This window comes from Phyllostomus discolor, chromosome 1, assembly GCF_004126475.2.
Source record: "Phyllostomus discolor isolate MPI-MPIP mPhyDis1 chromosome 1, mPhyDis1.pri.v3, whole genome shotgun sequence".
Classification (NCBI taxonomy): Eukaryota; Metazoa; Chordata; class Mammalia; order Chiroptera; family Phyllostomidae; genus Phyllostomus; species Phyllostomus discolor.
Genome location: NC_040903.2, coordinates 154,344,854 through 154,362,955, shown reverse-complemented (window position 1 = coordinate 154,362,955; position 18,102 = coordinate 154,344,854). Strand labels below are relative to the sequence as shown.

General features: G+C 42.2%; 1 protein-coding gene and 1 pseudogene across 2 annotated transcripts; both read left to right on the top strand.

The window, feature by feature from the left end:
- Positions 1-9,886, top strand: CCDC32 (coiled-coil domain containing 32). 2 transcript variants are annotated; one of them, XM_028508126.2, is made up of 4 exons: positions 1-250; positions 1,649-1,904; positions 6,019-6,175; positions 9,204-9,886. In XM_028508126.2, the coding sequence occupies exons 2-4, from the start codon at positions 1,661-1,663 to the stop codon at positions 9,340-9,342; spliced, it is 540 nt and encodes a 179-aa protein (XP_028363927.1). In that variant the 5' UTR covers positions 1-250; positions 1,649-1,660; the 3' UTR covers positions 9,343-9,886. The 2 variants fall into 2 exon arrangements, with proteins under 2 accessions (XP_028363927.1, XP_035887622.1); XM_036031729.1 differs by having other exon boundaries at positions 27-131.
- LOC114493329 lies at positions 2,183-4,289 on the top strand (annotated as a pseudogene).
- Positions 9,887-18,102: the final 8,216 nt, after the last annotated feature.

Below are 18,102 nucleotides of genomic sequence, written 5' to 3'. Positions count from 1 at the left end.
CAGCACATCGCCAGCTCTGCTGGTGGTTGGAGGACTTCCAGGATCCGACACTCGGAAGCTCCACCCACCTATTTCTACCCGGCTGGAAGAGCTGAGCTGAGGGTTAGCGGGCAGCTTCTCGGGCTGTTGCGGTAGTTAAGAAGGGGCTGGAGCCCCAGCGTCTTGTATCCTCGGCTCGGGACCCATCCTGGAATACCACAGAAAGACCTCGGACTCTGATTTATCCTGCCCAGCCAGTCCTTGAGACCAGGTGATTGAGGCTCCGGTTCTGGACACCGGAGTTCCCTGCGATGTAGACTTCCTGGGGGTAGTGGGTACCGGGGCTCCGGTGTGAGCAAATTTTTGGTTTGGGTGCGTTTAAAACGATTTTGGGATGGGGTGGGGTTCTTTATGGTCCCTGGCATTAATTCTTTCAGGGACGCCGTGACATATCTGTCCGTTTTACTTCCGGGCCCTTGTGCTGGTTTGGGCTTTCCTGGAATTATATAAGCCTTTCTGCAGGCAGCCTTCCTAATCTCAAGGGCCCACCCCCAAGAGAAGGTGTCAACCCATCCCGTAAGACTAGATAGTTAAGAAAGCTCCCAGGCGCTGTGCGTAGCCCTTACTATATACCTTTTGGGGGGCTACTTTCAGTATATTCCCAATCAGGAAGAACGGTATTGGGTAAAAACATGGATTTTGGAGTGGCACAGGTCTCCAAATCAAGGATTCCAATCAAGGATTCACAACATAGCAATAATATACCTACCATTGACAAGTTACCCTTCTGATCCTCAGATCCTACAGATTCTTCACCTGCAAAGTGATGAAAATGTCTGTCTTTCAGTGTCTCTGACTATTAAAATAAGAACACGGGCACACAGGCCAGCTTCTACATGTAATGAGCACAGGGGCCTTTGCATATGACAGTGCTCTTTGAGAGACACTTTTCACCAAGCAGCATTTTTATTATCCTTATGTATATGGAACTGGACAAGACCTTTAGTCTGTGCCCTGTTGAAAACAGAACTTAATTGGCTGAGAACAGAGTGGTTGCATTTGGGAGGTTTTTGGAGAAAAGTGCAGGATGATTGTCTTCACTGGAAATGTCATAGAAAGGTACACATATGTATGTGTGTTTTAAAACATACAAACATAAAATTTACCATTTTAAACCATTTTTAGATGTATAATTCAGTGGCATTCACATTGTCGTGCAACCATCACTGCAGTCCATCCCTAGAACTTCGAAAACTGAAACTCTGTAGCCATTAAACAATAACCACCCCCCACCCCCATTCAGCTGTTCCCACAGCCACTGGCAACCACTGTCCAATTTTCTGTCTCTATGAGTTTGACTGCACTAGTCACCTCACATGAGTGGAATCATTCAATATTTGTCCTTTTGTATCTGGCGTATAGAAATTCCATTTTAAAGACAAACTTCCTTATGAAAACAACTCGAATGCAGAGCCACAAGAGGAACCCAATTACCTTTTTGTCATCTTTTTATCTGTAACACAGAAACCTGATAGAAGACATTTTAAATTTTGTTAAGAGAAACTTCTTAAAAGCATATCACCTTCAATGGGTAAACATATCTGAATACTACATACTCAGACTGTATCCTTAAAGCCTGTCCTTGCTCACTTGAGCTTCTGTTTTTCAGCTCAAATCCCAAATGAAAATGTTTGAGAGCATTGACTCTACAGCCACAAAATCTGGCCCAGATCTTTGGGCTGAAATCTGTTCCTGCCTGCCAAATCCTGACCAAGAGGATGATGCCAAAAATGCCTTCTCAGACTCCTTTATGGATTCTTACCCTGCAGGCACAGGCCAGAGGGAGGCCCCAGCCTTTTCTACTCAGCCAGCCACAAAGCCCTGGGCTCCCTTGCAGGATTCAGAAGTATATTTAGCATCTCTAGGTAAGTTAGATGGCTTTGTTTTTTTCCAGTCATAAACTGATGACTTTAAGGATGCTTGTTGAAATTCTTTTACATCAAACCTGACTTTCTGTTCTTTAAAAAAAAAGTGGGGTTTTTTTTGTTTGTTTTGTCCTGGCTAGTGTGGCTCAGGGGATTGAGCGCTGGCCTGCAAACCAAAGGGTCGCCGGTTGGAGACCCAGTCTCTGGCACATGCTTGCAGGCATGTGCCCCCAGTAGGGGGCACAGAAGAAGCAACCACATACTGATGTTTCTTTCCCTCTCTCTCTGTCCCATCCCCTCTGTCTAAAAATAAATAAATAAAATCTTTAAAAAAAATGTTTTATTGTCCTCACCACATGTATCTGTCAGGTATAAGTCTAGGGGGTGTTTCAGGTTGATTGTGGGAAGGACCCCCTTTTCCTTGTACATCCCTTAACACAGTCTTTATCATTTCTCGTCTCTCTTTTATATAAATTCTGCTTTATTTCTTGGCATTCTGTAGACCCTCTGCTTACTATTGGTGGCTCATATACTCAAATAACTCTAAAGTACCAAACCTTTTGCCATCCTGAAAGAAAAGGTCATGGCCCCAGAGCTACATGTAGGTTTCTGGTGCTATAGTTTGAAAAACTTATATTAAATAGATTGATGGCTGGAATGGGAGCATGTTGACATAAAATGTATTTTGCATCTTGTTAGTCATTTTATGTTTTATTATTTCCTGAACACATTTTCACTCTCCTGTCCTGTAGCCTTAAGTGTGAGAAACTAACACAGGAAAACACAGGAGAGAGATTGAGATCGTCCCTTACCAGGGGAAAGAGAAATAGCAGTCAAAGGCAGCGATTGCTGTGCTTTAAAATTGTGGTACGTTTATTATTAAACACTCATGAGACCCATCTATGTTTTACAAAACCAAACTTGGGAATAATTATTTGAGGAAGGAAAGGCAATTCAGGAAGAAGAAGCTTTTGAGGAGGGAAGTATCAGAATAGCATTTATATGATTGCTAAGAAATATCTTGGAAAAACAAAAGGAATTCTGTCAATGGTGTATTTGGAGGAAAAAGATATGAGAAACACATATGGGGAATGGTGGATAATGAGATAGATGAGGGTGTAATGTGAGATTTGTCGGGAAGCCACCAAAGATACTATAGTAATATTTGTAGCCATGGCCGAGCAGGTTGACAATTCTGCTTTGTGATAGTCAGAACATCTGTTTGATGATGATAAGAAGAAGAAGCAACATTCTGAGAAAGCTGAAGAATCAGGTCCTTTGGTGTGCTGGTACTCTGCACCCAGGAGTTATAGGAAACTTTCATGGGTCAGAGACATGGGAGCCGTTAGGATGGGAAAGCTGGCAACTGTGCCCACAGGTCTGATGTTTGTGCCTCTTAGTGTGTGTACAGCCACAAAAGAGGAATCCAAAAAGCTAGTGAAACTAGAGCAGCTCCCCTGATATACTGCACCCCCCTTCCAGGCTAAATTATGTTGAAGAGCAGCCTGGTAACTTAGAAATGGGCTTTGTCTCCATCCACACTACACCTGGTCGTTATATTGGCTGGCTGGTGCATATGTTTATCTGAAGAACCCACCATGAAATTTTCTTCCAAAAATTAGAGTGATTACAGTTTCAGGATTGGTAGGCTTGGTTTCAGCACGAAAAGGTTCTAGATTTAAGAAAATTGGTTCTCCACTGGGACTGGCCACTTTCGGAGCAACTACTTGTTATCCAATTCAATGCATAATAAAATTGCAAAGGTAACTGGAAGAAGGCATATGCTACAAGCCAGCAAGTTTATGAAGCAGTTAAATTATGATGGACAAAAAACAACAGAAAAAAAGTACTTCCTGAACCTAAAGAAATAACTAAGCTACGACACTCTGCTGAAATAGAAATAGCTGCAAAAAAAAAACTCACGACCTGAAACAGTCAGTGGTTTTGCCAACAAAACTCAGCTCTGAAGTGCAGACCAAATCGGAATCCACCTCAGGGGCTACACAGTTTATGCCCGAACCCCAGCTCATGGATCATGGGCAGTCCCATCCCGAAGGTGTAGATGTGTACAGCACTAGAAGCTGAAACAGTCTACGTAGAGAACACACGATGTGTGAATTCCCAAATAGTGAAAAAATCATGCAATTGGTAACTTTGACGTAGAGTATAACTTAATGCAAGCTTACCCTTTACATCTTCTAATGTATAGTTTGACCAATCACATAAGTGATTAAACTCACACAGCAAATACAATGCAAAGAATATTAAAGGATTGGTGATGAGGCAAGAAGTAGTAGTGTTAGAATGCATTTGATGGCTTTGAAGGGTATTTATTAAAAAACAAAAAATAGATTAAATATGTGAACACTTATGAGACTAAAATCTGAAAAAAACCACATGTATGTATGTATGTATGTATATATGTATATAAATAGTACCTCCCCCCTTTTTTATTTCCCAGAGCTAGAATAAAATATCTATATATTTTTTAAAGATTTTATTTATTTATTTTTAGAGAGGGAAGGAAGGGAGAGAGAGAGAAAGAGAGAGAGAGAAACATCAATGTGCCGTTGCTGGGGGTCATGGCCTGCAACCCAGGCATGTACCCTGACTGGGAATCGAACCTGCGACACTTTGGTTTGCAGCCTGTGCTCAATCCACTGAGCTACACCAGCCAGGGCTAAATATCCATATTTTATTACCAAAAAAAGAGAAACTTCCGTGGATTTGGTGATGATTTTGATTGGTTTGGAAAGTCAAAACTCCCCTGATATTTTCTAAAGTCAGTTAAGAAGATAGTTAAAATATCCTTCTCTGAGGAAAGTGAGAACCATTCCTGGCTCCTATGGCAGAGTCTGAGAGACAGCTGCAGGCAGGTCTGGAGTAGGTAATGGTGCCAGTCTCTGCCTGCCCAGCTGAGATCACTGAGCATACTCAGTGAGGGGAAGAGTTTTTCCAATGCAAAAGAGTGCCCTCCACCTTGACAGCCAAGGCCAGACATTATAAAGATTGTTTTTATTTCCAAATAAACTATATCAAACAGAATTCACTAAGATAACAACTAAAAACTTAGCCAGTTTAACATGAGAGAGGCATAATCCTTTTCGTATTCTCAAGCAGAAAAAAATTCCTCAAATATTTAACATTTATCAACTGCAGGTGTTTTATGTGGGTGAACTCTTGGTGGTAACTTCAGCTGCAAAAGGTATTTCTTGTTTTGATCGGTGGCCACTAGCAGATGTGGCTTGTTTAGAAATGACAACAGAATTGCAACTCAGAGTTTCTATTGGTTCTAGGCTTGATGTCTACTCACCCACCGCCCACAAAGCTCTCATTTACCCATCTATTACAGGTGAAGGCAGAAGGTACATGGTGATACCCTTCCTTGTATTCTTCAAAAGGGTGCATCTGTTCAACAACTATACTTAAAATGCAAATAAGAGTAATTAAACATCTATCATCAGGAAGCCATATGGATCACGCTCAAAGGGATTACAAGATGTTTGTTTTTATGAGGCTCCCACAAGTTGAGCAACTTTAAAAAGGGGATTCCCTCTCTTTAACCAGGAACTTAATCACACATAGAAATCTTAAAAGTCTCTTATTATTGTGTTCTTTTCAAGTCAATTTTAGTGTCTAATGAACCATTGGATCTCTCATCATTTTCTCTAATTCTCATGAGGTTTTGAAACCACTTCATGTCATTGTAGCGAAAAGAAAAACCACTTACTCCTCAGAGAGACTATTTTCAAGGAGTTGAAGAAAGATGATAGTATACACATGTCAAGCCAGGGAAAACAAGCATTCCTTAGAGAGATACCTGCTGGGCTTCTGTGATTTCAAAGAAAACATACCATCAATTTATTTATGAGAACATATGGCATTTCTCTTTTCTGGGGTTAAACTTTTATTTGATACAATGCAGAGTGAAGACATTGTGCTGGAAAAAGAAAAATGTACATTTTCCTTTATCTGTCATCCTTAAAGAATGAGCTCTTTTGCAGGGAGTATGGATGTATTCAGTAAGAGAATTTTTAAGTTGGCATTCGCATTTTAAATTTAGTTTCATTTCATATTCAGTTTCCTTATTAAGCTCCATTTCTTCCTTCATTAGAGAAGAAACTGAGAAGAATCAAAGGTTCGAACCAGGAAGTGACTTCTAAGGACATGCTTCGAACCCTGGCCCAAGCCAAGAAGGAATGCTGGGATCGGTTCCTCCAGGAAAAGTTAGCATCAGAGTTCTTTGTGGATGGGCTTGACTCTGATGAGAGGTAATTCATTCCCAGTCCAGTCCCAGGGAACAGTCTGTTTTACTGTGGGCATTTTTTCTCAATGGAATTCAGGGAGAGTGACGTCTGAGTCTGGTATTAGTTGGTATCAACATCAGCTTTTCTGAGCTCAACTTATCCTCTGTCAATTTGCTCTATTTGTTCTTAGTACAGCAGCAGATTTTTGAGAAAGGGAATTTTGCCAAAAAGCAAATACTCCATCAACATCTTGATTGCAGATTAGATATAGTTGAGAATAAACCATTGTCTTCATTTTTAAAACTATTTATTTTAGATAGAGAGGGAGAGAGAAACATCAATTTGTTGTTCTACTTATTTATGGATTCATTGTTTGATTCTTGTATGTGCCCTGACCAGGGATTGAACCCGCAACCTTGGTATATCAAGACTCTCTAACCTACTGAGGTACCTAGGCCAGGGCCAGATTTTTTTTTTTAAGATTTTATTTATTATAACCCAGTCATGTGCACTGACTAGGAATCGAACCAGTTACCCTTTGGTTTACAGGCCAGTGTTTAATACACTGAGCCACGCCAGCCAGGGCAAGGGCCACATATTTTTAAGTACAAATACATAATACACTTGAGAAAGTACAATAGTATTCAATCAGCAACTAGAACTGTCTTTTTGCTCTGAATCTCCCTTGCCACACAGAGTTTCTGTCATATTGTAGCCACTCACATTTGTGTAGACTAAATGAATGAATTTCTTAAGCATCTACTAACTGAAGGCACTGTGCTTGGTGTCATGGGACTGGGGTAGAGAGGACATGTAAGGAAGATTAATACCCTCTTGTTTTGTCCTTGGAACTAGCTGGGGAGAGATGACAAATATACATGAAGACTAACAATAGGAGGCAGCATAAGAGAAGAGCCAGATGAGTAGAAGTGACAGAACATGCTGTGGGAGGTGAGGGACTGTTGATCTCCCTGTAGGCTGTGGTGTTTGCGCCAGGGAAGGGGGCAGGACCTGCATAGTACCTGCAGGTGGGCAAGGTGCAGAAAGGAGAGAGGGCTTTCTGCCACAAAGCAAGGTAGTGTTTGGCACTGGGAAATGGCTCTGCCACTTACTGATTCTATGTTCTTGGGTAAGTAGACTGTATGTGCCTCAATTTCCTCCTCTGTAAAGCGGCAGAAACCTCATAAGGTTATTGTGAGGGTTTAATGAATTACTATGTGTAAAGTGCTTAGGACAGTGCCTGCACATGGAAAGTACTATAAAAATGTTAGCTATTATTAATATGATTCTTCCTAACAGAATTTGAATGTTCAGTAACAAATTATTCAAAATAAAGAACAGTGAGGGGAGTAAAAACCTGGATTTTAACAAAAGGTCTTCGGGGAATATGACTTAACCTAAGTTTACAACATATCATCATTGATTTTGAGAGTCCCATAGTGTCGGGCGAAGATACTGCTGCTGAAATTATGGACAATGTGCAAATAAAACTTCACAGTTATATTTTACTTTTTGTAATTTGCAATGTACTTTCACTTACATTATCTTAAATACTTAATCAGCATTTTCCAAGGCTCTTTGGAAATCAGTAGGGCATCTAAGGTCAGGGCAGCTACCCTCTCATGGTTCAGAAAATAATACAAAATTTGCTCTTTTCTGTATTTGAAAGCTCAACCCAATTGAGCTTTAAACTGTCCCAAACACGAAACACGTAAAGATGTACAGACTCTTGACTCACTAATAATTTGGTATTATATTCTCTTTCCCTTTGAATATTTCCCTCTTTTCCAGTCTTAAGATGAAAAGATAAAACTTTCTTCTGCCTCATTCTCAGCTAGGAATTCTTCTCTGAAATCAGATCAGCACCAAGGCTCATTAACATTTCTGTGTGTTTATTAATACCTAAAATAATGTGGTTTTCCCTTCTGTATAGAACTCATTGAAATAATTCTATGAAAAGTGTGGTAGATGAAGATTAAATGCCTGTGTAGCATCTGAGTCCCCGAGCTGTGGGCACCTGTTCTCCAAGCTGTGGGCACCTGCTCCCCAAACCTGCATCTGTGGGGACACTTCTAGTGTTGTGCAGAGCAAGCACCAGCAAACAGTAGATATGTATTTGTTTTCAAACTTCAAAACTTATGTCTCAGAAAGAGGCCATTCTGTAGGGGAATTGTGTGCTCTTTCCCCTACGAGATGGCCAGTTAGGTGACCCTCTCACCATGGTCTGCTTTTGGCAAGGGAGTGATGGGCTGAGAAATTCCACTGAGCACAACATAAATCCCCCACAGCCTGAGCGCCCCATACACTGACAGGTGTCTTAAATCTGCTGGATATGGCTTAAGACTATGTGCTATTGAGGAACATAGAATGAAATTAACATTATTTCTGGTCATTTATAACTTACCATGAATGTCTAATAGCTTCCCAGTAAGGATCCTGTGTACTTACGGAAAGTGGGAGGAGAACACTTCTCCCCTTCCCATAAATCCAAACGGAAAAAAGGCCTTCTGGCAGAGTGGCCCTTCTTTTCTTAGGGAGCATCGCCACCCAGATGTTTCCATCTTGGGGAGGTGCTGTAGGGTAACTAAACAAACAGAACTGCAGCCAGGGCAGCTAAGCATATTGTCTCAGACTGCCTCGGATATGAGATTTCAAGATGCTCAGGTTTCTGCCTCACTAATAATTTGGTATTTATTTGAATGTTTCCTCCCCTTGACAATTTCTCTCCTCTTCAGTTTTGAGGGGAAAAAAGTCGGGACTGAGGCATAAGCTCTTCAGCTGCTCTCATCAAGCCTCAGAGCCTCCGCCTTTGAAGGGGCCTGATGCTGCTGATAGCTGAAATGCCCACCAGGGGGTATATTATGCCTGGGAGCTGCCAGGATGCACAGCTGTCAGAGGAGTATCGCTGTTCCCCTGCCATTAGCAGGGAAAAACAGTTGTAGGAAGAAATTGGTTGTGGGTGGGAAGGCAGTGTTTGAGTAACTGAGATAATCATTAAGTAATTAATCATCGAGGTCTGATGCAGTCACCCTTTTCTCTTGCTCTTTCCTAGCACCTTGGAACATTTCAAGAGGTGGCTCCAGCCGGATAAAGTAGCCATCAGTACAGAGGAGGTCCAATATCTGATTCCTCCAGAGTCACAGGTTGAGAAGCCAGTGGCTGAGGACAAGCCAGCGACAGAGGAACAATAAATTACACACACTTACACACACACACGTGCTTGTGCTGAGCAGCTGTGTTGAGTCCAGAGGGAACAGTGGAGAGCTCAGCAGCAGCAGCAGCCAGGAGGAAACTTGGGAGGGAGAAAACCCAACCTTCCACTCAACAAAGCAAACAGCTGTGGGCCCCTGAGGACTTGCTTGGGGCTGGTGGGTGTGACTGTCTTTTATGAAGTGACTGGCCCAGTGCGACCTGGATCAAAATACTGCTTTCCTGTAAGTCTCACAGCTTGCTTGAGCTCTGGTGCTTCAGGTGAGAAGTCTGCTGAGAATCTAGTGAAGGACCCAGGTAGAAGCGTATTTGGAGAAACTGATACCCTTGTGTATCATGTATAAGTTGTGAGCCATATTTCTCCTTGCCTCTTCTTGATTTTCATGCCTGTGTCCCAGGCATTCCCGGGGTAACTGGTCCGAAATGAGTGGGGCCAAGGAAAGTGAAGTCTGCCCCCTTAAATCCAAGCCCCGTTCAGGGATTCTCTAACAAGTCCATAATAAATATGGTGACTTTAGGAAAAGAGCCTGGGCTTTTCCTTTGTCTGATTTGTTCCTTGTGGAGAAAATGGAAAAAAGAATTATGAAAAGGCAGGTGTGTGATTTTATAAAAATTTCATATGGGGTTTTTTCCCTTACTTCCTCCTGCACTTAAAAAAGGCTAAGTTCCAAATTAGATTTGCAAGTACAGTTTTGGTATTTGATGCCACTGCTTAAATAGTTCTCTGCTTGCTACTTGTAGCAGCTTTTTTGGCTGAGCCTATGCTTCCCTCTTTGTTTATGGTGTTGTTGTTTAGTTTGTTGTCCACATAAAATTTTTCTCATCAGAACAGCTGCATGTGTGATGCAGTTGACCTGATTCCTCCCAGGGAAATGCTCCCAGGCAGTGGGTAGGTAACAACAAATGCATGCCAACGTAGGAGAGCTGGAAACTTCTGTCGGCCTTGTTTTTAACATGTGCCCTCTGACAAGCCGAACCTTGGTGCTCTGAGGGTGCACGTCTGAGGCCATGGTTCCACAGAACTTCTTCCTGGGCAATACATCAAAACCTCAACAAAACATCATCTGTACACTGCATCGTGTGCCCATCGCCCAAAGCAAACTCTCTTTCTGTCCCCATTTATCCTCCCTTTGCCCACCTCCACCTACCCCCGACCCCCTTCCCTCTGGCCATCACCACACTATTGTCTGTGTCCTCGGGTTATATATATATATATATATATATATATATATATATATATATATATGTCATATGCTCTTCAGCTAATTCCTTTACCTTCTTTCATCCAGCCCCCTGACTCCCCTACACTCTGACAGCGGTCAGTCTGTTTTATGTATCCATGCCTCTGTTTCTACTTTGTCAGTTTATGTTGTTCATTAGATCCCACATGTAAGTGAGAGCATGTGGTATTTGTCTTTCTGTGACTGACTGATTTCTCTTAGCATAATAATCTCTAGGTCCATCCATGCTGTTACAAAAGGTAAGATTTCCTTCTTTTTATGGCTAAGTAGTATTCCATTATGTAAATGTACCACAGCTTTTTTATTCACTCATCTACTGATGGGCATTTAGGCTGCTTCCAAATCTTGGCTATTATAAATAATGCTGCAATGAACAAAGAGGTGCATATATTCTTTTTTTAAAATATTTTATTTATTTTTAGAGTTGAGAAGGGAAGGAGAAAGACAGAGAGAGAGAAACATCTGTGTGTGGTTGCCTCTCATGTGGCCCCAACTGGGAACCCAGCCCAAAACCCAGGCATGTGCCCTGACTGGGAACTGAACCTGCGATGCTTTGGTTCACAGCCCGAGCTCAATCCACTGAGCTATGCCAGCCAGGGGCAGGGGTGCATATATTCTTTCAAAATTAGAGTTTCAGGTTTCTTCAAATACATTCCCAGAGCTGGAATCACTGGGTCAAAAGGCAGTTCCATTTTTTATTTTTTGAGGAAACTTCATACTGTTTTTCACAGTGGCTGTACCAGTCTGCACTCCCACCAACAGTGCTAGGGTTCCCTTTTCTCCACATCCTCGCCAGCACTTGTTGTTTGTTGATTTATTGATGATAGCTATTCTGATGGTCAGGAGGTGATATCTCATTGTGGATTTAATTTTGCATTTCTTGATGATTAGTGACACTGAGCATTTTTCATATGTCTATTGGCCACGTGTATGTCTTCTTCGGAGAAGTGTCTATTCAGGTCCTTTGCCCATTTTTAAATTGGGTTGTTTGTCTTCCTGGTGTTGAATTGTATAAGTTCTTTATAAATTTTGGAAATTAAACCCTTATCAGATGTATCATTGGCAAATGTATTCTCCCATGCTGTGGGTTGCCTTTTCATTTTCAGTTTGCTTTAGTCCCATTTATTTATTTTTTCCTTTGTTTCCCTTGCCCAAGGAGATATATCAGCAAAAATATTGCTACAAGAAATGTCTGAAATTTTACTGTCTGTTGTTCATTTCTAAATCAAGTTTTCCTTGATAGGATGATAACTACCCAGGTGATTCCATATCCTTACTTAATTATATGAATAATTCTGTTGTAAATTCCAGATATATCCCTCTCCCACTTTTTTCCATTGATTGATAGTGTTAGCTTTATTCTTACTGCTTTTTATGGGTAGGACACCTTTGATATAGAGTGGGCCTCTCTGGTCTCCAGACACTTTGAGGAAGCCAGACACTGACAGTCAGTTACCTGGCCCTAGAACAAGCGTGCAAGCTGCCATCTCTGCCCAGGCCTCAGGCGCCAGACCGCACTCCTCTTGCAAGGCCATCAGATGGCTTTCAGCTGAATGGATAGATTAAAAAAAGAAAAAGAGATTTAAAAATATTTTTTACTTTAAATCATTTTTTAATTTTTTAATTATAGTTGACATACATTATTTTATTAATTTTAGGTGTACACCCCAGTGATTAGACATTACATAAATGACTAAGTGACCATCCCAGTAGATGTCACACCTGTAATGACACCACACATAGTTATGAGAATAGTATTGATTATATTCCCTATGCTGTACTTTATATTCCCGTGACTATTCTGTAACAACCAATTTGTACCTTTTAATCCCTTCACCTTTTTCACCCATCACCCCAACACCAGCTCCATCTGGCAACCATCAAAATGGTTTCTGTTCTACTTGTTTATTTTGTTTTTTAGATTCAATTGTTTTTAAAATCAATTAATTTACTTATATTTAGAGATGGAAGAAGGGAGGGAACTGAGAGGGCGAGAAAGTAACATTGATCAGTTGCCTCTCCTATGTGCCTGGCCAGGGACTGAACCTGCAGCCCAGGCATATGCCCTGACTGGGCAGTGAACCGGCGACCTTTTACTTTGTGGACTGATGCCCAACCAACTGAGCCACACCAGTCAGGGCTACATTCGATTGTTGATAGATATGTATTATTGCCATTTTATTGTTCATTTTTTAATATTTTTTCTCTCTGTTGTTCATATTTTTTATCTTCTTCTTAAAGAAGACCCTTTAACATTTCATGTAATACTGGATTGGTGGTGATGAACTCCCTTAGCTTTTTCTTGTCTGGAAATGCTTTATCTGTTCTTAGATTCTAAGTGATAGCTTTGCTAGATAGAGTAATCTTGGTTGTAGGTTCTTACTTTTCATGACTTTGAATATTTCTTGCCAATCCCTTCTGGCCTACAAAGTTTCTGTTGAGAAATCAGCTGAGGGTCTTATGGGAGCTCCTTTGTAGGTAACTAGCTGCTTTTCTCTTGCTTCCTTTAAGATTCTCTCTTTGTCTTTAACCTTTGGCATTTTAATTTTGATGTGTCTTGATGTGGACCTCTTTGGGTTCATCTTGTTTGGGACTCTGTGTGCTTCCTAGACTGTCTATTTCCTTCACCAAATTAAGGAAGTTTTCTGCTATTTTTTCAAATAGGTTTCTAATTTCTTGCTGTCTCTCTTCTCCTTCTGGCACCTCTATGATATATGAACATTGGTACATTTGAAGTTGTCCCAGAAAGTTCATTGACCATCCTTATAACCAGTATTTTGACTCTGCATCTACTAGATTGCTTGTCTTCACTTTATTTAGCTCTTTTTCTGGAGTTTATTCTGTTCTTCCATTTGGGACATGTTTCATTTGTCTCCTCATTTTGTCAGCCTCCCTGTATTTGTTTTTATATATTAGGTAGGGCTGCTACATCTCCCAGGCTTGGTAGAGTGGCCTTATTTAGTAGGTGTCATATAGAGTCCAGTGGCACAACCTCCCTGATCACCCAAGCTGGGCACTGGAGGTGCATCCATGTGAGCCATGTACACCTTCCTCTTGTAACTGAGCCTTGATTGCTGTTGATATGTCAATTGGAGGATCTGGCTGCAAGGACTGGCTATGATCACCAACCTCCAACCATTGTGGAGGATCAGCTATGCAGGGGCCCTTCCCACAGAGCAGGACTTACTTCAGCAGGGCTCTAGTGCCCACTAAGTTCACTTCTTGAATGTGTTGCTTGTGGAAGTGATTGACATGGTCTGAAATTGTCTGTTGGGTGCACTGGCTCTCAGGCCTCCCAGGAGGTACAGGCCAAGGTTAGCCGCCACCTATGTTCTACCCAGGGCCACCCAGCATCAGCTGCAAAGCTACATGCGGATGGCTGCTACTTGTGCTGGGCTTGGAGGTGCCCAGGAGAGGCCAAACTATGAACCCAGGCTGGCTGCTGTTAGTGCCCAGCCTGGAGCCACTTTGTGAGGGATATGGGGCTTGCTGAGGCCAGATGCTGCTTGTCTGAAAGATTTTAGGAAAATGTAAAGTGTGAATTAAGACGAGCCATTCATATGAAAAAACCACTGGAAACAGCTTGGCTGGACCTGAAAGTTGGGTGGGGCAGGGCCTCAGGGAATCACCAGGGCAGGGCAAACAGTGTGAGCTAAGTTAGTGGAGACTCAGATATGGCACTAACTGCTGGCTCTGAAAAGGAACAGTGGCCTCTGCCAGCACTTCTGTGAGGAAGAGGGCTACCCCCGAGCTCTCACCTTGATGCCTGATAATTCAGTTCCTCCCCATATGCCTCTGGTGCCTTTTTAACTACTACCCCAGCATCGGAGCTCAGAGCAACTAAGTCTGAGTAAGTCCTTATGTGGACCCTTTAAGAGGAACTGCCTTGGACTCCAGAAGCCCTCTGTCTCCCTCAGCCTCAATCCCTGCTGGTTTTTACAGCCAGAAGTTACGGAGACTTCTCTTCCTGGCACTGGAACCCCGTGCTGGGGGTGGGATCTGGTGTGAGGCTGGCACCTCTCACTCTTCAGAGAAGACCTCCGCAGCTGAAATGCCCCTCTCGATTTTTATTTGCACACATGGGTGTGGGACCAGCTTGTTCCATGTCTCTACCTCTCCTGCCAGTCTCGCTGTGGCTTCTTTAACTCCCTAGTTGTAGGACTTCCATCAGCTAAATTTCAGGTCATTCTGAACGATGGTTGTCTAGTGTTTTACTTTTTTAAAATTCTTTCCAAGGACACGGTCATTGATTTTAGAGAGAGGGGAAGGAAGGGAGAGAAACATGTGAGAGAGAAACATGTTATGAGAAAGAAACATCAACTGGTTTCCTCCTGTCCACACTCTGACTGGGGACCAGACTGAATCCGCAACATAGGCATGTGCCCCGACCAGTAATCAAACTCGCTTTTCAGTTTAAGGGACGTGCTTTGACCAGGTGAACTATACCGGCCAGGGCTCTTTAGCTACAGTTTTGATGTGGTTGTAGGAGAAGGCGAGTACTGCGTTTACCTATACTGATACCACCATCTTCAGAAGTTCAAAAGATTAAGATTTTTTTCTCCTCCCAGCATGATAAACAAAAATTATTCTTCCTTATATATTTTGGAGATTAAACCCTTGCCCAGTGTATCATTGGCAATTATGTTTTCCCATACAGTCAGTTCCCTTCTCATTTTGGACAAGGGTTTAATCTCTAAAATATATAAAAGAACTCACATGGCTCCACACCAGGAAGACAAAAAATCCAATTAAAAAATGGGCAAAGGACCTGAATAGACACTTCTCCAAGGAGGACATACAGAGGGCCCAGAGACATGAAAAAAATCTCAGCATCACTAGCCATCAGAGAGATGCAAATTAAAACCACAATGAGATACCACTTCACACTGGTCAGAATGGCCATCATAACATAAATCAACAAACAAGTGCTGGCAACGCTGTAGAGAAAAGATAACCCTAGTGTACTATTGGTGGGAACGCAGACTGGTGCAGCCACAGTGGAAAACAGTATGAAATTTACTCAAAAAATTAAAAAATGGAACTGCCTTTGACCCAGCAATTCCACTGCTGAGATTATATCCTAAGAATCCCGAGTCACCAATTCAAAAGAACTAATGCACCCCTATGTTCATAGCAGCACTGTTTACAATAGCCAAGTGCTAGAAACAGCCTAAGTGCCCATCAGTAGATGAATGGATTAAAAAACTGGTACATTTTACACAATGAAATACTACACAGCAGAAAGAAAGAAGGAACTCCTACATTTTGTGACAGCATGGCTGGGACTGGAGACTTATGCTAAGTGAAATAAACCAGTTGGTGAAAGACAAATACCATATGATACCACTTATAAGAGGAATCTAAGGAACAAAATAAACTAATGAGCAAAACAGAACCAGAGACATGGAAACATGGAACAGACTGACAGCTGCCAAACAGGAGGGAGAAGGCGGGGAATGGTGGAAAGAAGGGGAAGGGACTAATTAAAGAACATGTACGAATGACCCATGGACAATGGTGTGGGGGATGGATTGGGGGGGGGGGCTGAATGGAGGAGAGCAAAGGGGAAAAAATTGGGACAACTACAATAGAATAAGAAAAATAAAAAAATAGAAATTATTCTTCCTCCATAATTACTATTTAAGAAAAAAATGCAAGATCTCAAAACACTTTCCCAAAGACTAGCTGATCATGCGATGGTTAGGGAATACTTCTGTACCAGAAAATGGTGTTTCTGTAATTCAGGCAAGATTTTAGCCTTGCCTTTTCTCTACATCCTTTTCATTTTCTGTCTAAGAAACAAGAAATTTTCATATGAGAAAGTGGGGAGTTGATTTAGAGGAACTGACAAGGAATTGGAGGACTGAAAGGCTTTTAGCCCCGCACGAAAACATGGGTGAGGTGTGAGAAGGCCCCAGATCTCTGCTTACCTTCTCGCTTAACTCTTCAGTAGAGATAGGTTTCCACAGAAGGCAGGCCAAGAAGTTGTAACTATGGCTTCTTAATTGGCTTAGAGGTGACAATTTAAGTGATGGCTCTGAAAAAGGGTAAAACTCTATTTACCAAAAATGAATTTGATATTAGTTGCCAAATCTAGCTTATTGATATAGACTTACCTTAGGCTATTTAAGTGGCACTGAATTTGAAACCAAGACTCTTGGGTGCCATCCTTATCTGATGTCTTGTGGCTTACTGTGTGATCATAAATAAGTCAAGTGGCCTCTTTGTGTTCCAGTTCCTTTTCAGAATTTGGACCACCCATAGGAAAATAGTGTTGGCCAAAGATACTGATCTGTTTCTTTTGACCCTTGAATCTCCCAAGAAACTCTAGTTAGGACTTCCTCAAATCAGTAAAATTTTTGAATTGAGTGTCTTTCTTTTTAAAAAGATTTTATTTAGCCCTGGCTGGCGTAGCTCAGTGGATTGAGCACGGGCTGAGAACCAAAGTGTCACAGGTTTGATTCCCAGTCAGGGTACATGTCTGGGTTGTAGGCCATGACCCCCAGCAACCGCACATTGATGTTTCTCTCTCTTTCTCCCTCCCTTCCCCTCTGTCTACAAAAAAAAAAAAAAAAAAGTAGACAGAGGGGAAGGGAGGGAGAAAGAGAGAGGGGAAGGAAGGGAAAAAGAGAGAGAAACATCAATGTGTGTGGTTGCCTCTCATGTGCCCCCTACTGGGGATCTGGCCTGCAACCCAGGCATGTGCCTTGACTGGGAATCGAACCAGTGACCCTTTGGTTCACAGGCTGGCACTCAATCCACTGAGCCACAGTAGCCAGGGTGAGAAAGCCTTTCTTATCACCCCAAACTTTATTCCTTCCTCATGTCCTTAGTAAACAGAAAGAGCAAATGGATCAATATTTATTGCTAAATCTTAGAGGCAGGGAAGGACAATCACTAACAAGGGCAAAGAAGTAATAATTTGGTATATCCAGAGAGGGGACTAGGTTGGAGCCAAGAAGATAAGCTAGGTGACTATCACTGTCCCCTTCCAGTGCATGTCCTCATCACCCAGGGCTTGGTGAGGTCGGTGCTAGAATGGCACAGGCTTGCATCCAGTGCCTGCTCCAGAAATAGGCTCTAGATATAGGCACAGCAAGTAAACACATATCCTACCGGCTGTTGCTGAGGTGTGTCCTTCTCAGGCAGGCCTGCCCAGGAGGGCTATTGCTGGAGGAGGGAAGACTTTCCAGAGCTACTCCTCGGCCCTGCTTTGGAGTGAGTCCCCAAGGCTGGGGATAGCTCCAGTCACATGAGACAATGCTTTCCTGAAAATTTCCAACTCTTCCAACCAGTTTTGGCCCTATTTCAGTTACAGCATTCAAGACAGGACACTGCCATAACAACTTAGGTTTGTGGGAGGGCTGTTTACTTGAGCCCAGAAGGGGGTTATTGAAGGCACGGAGTCATTCACCTAACCAGTATTTGTTGGGACCCTGCCACACTTCAGGCTCTGTGCATGGTGGTGAATAAAACAAAACCACCTCTTCCCACATGGAA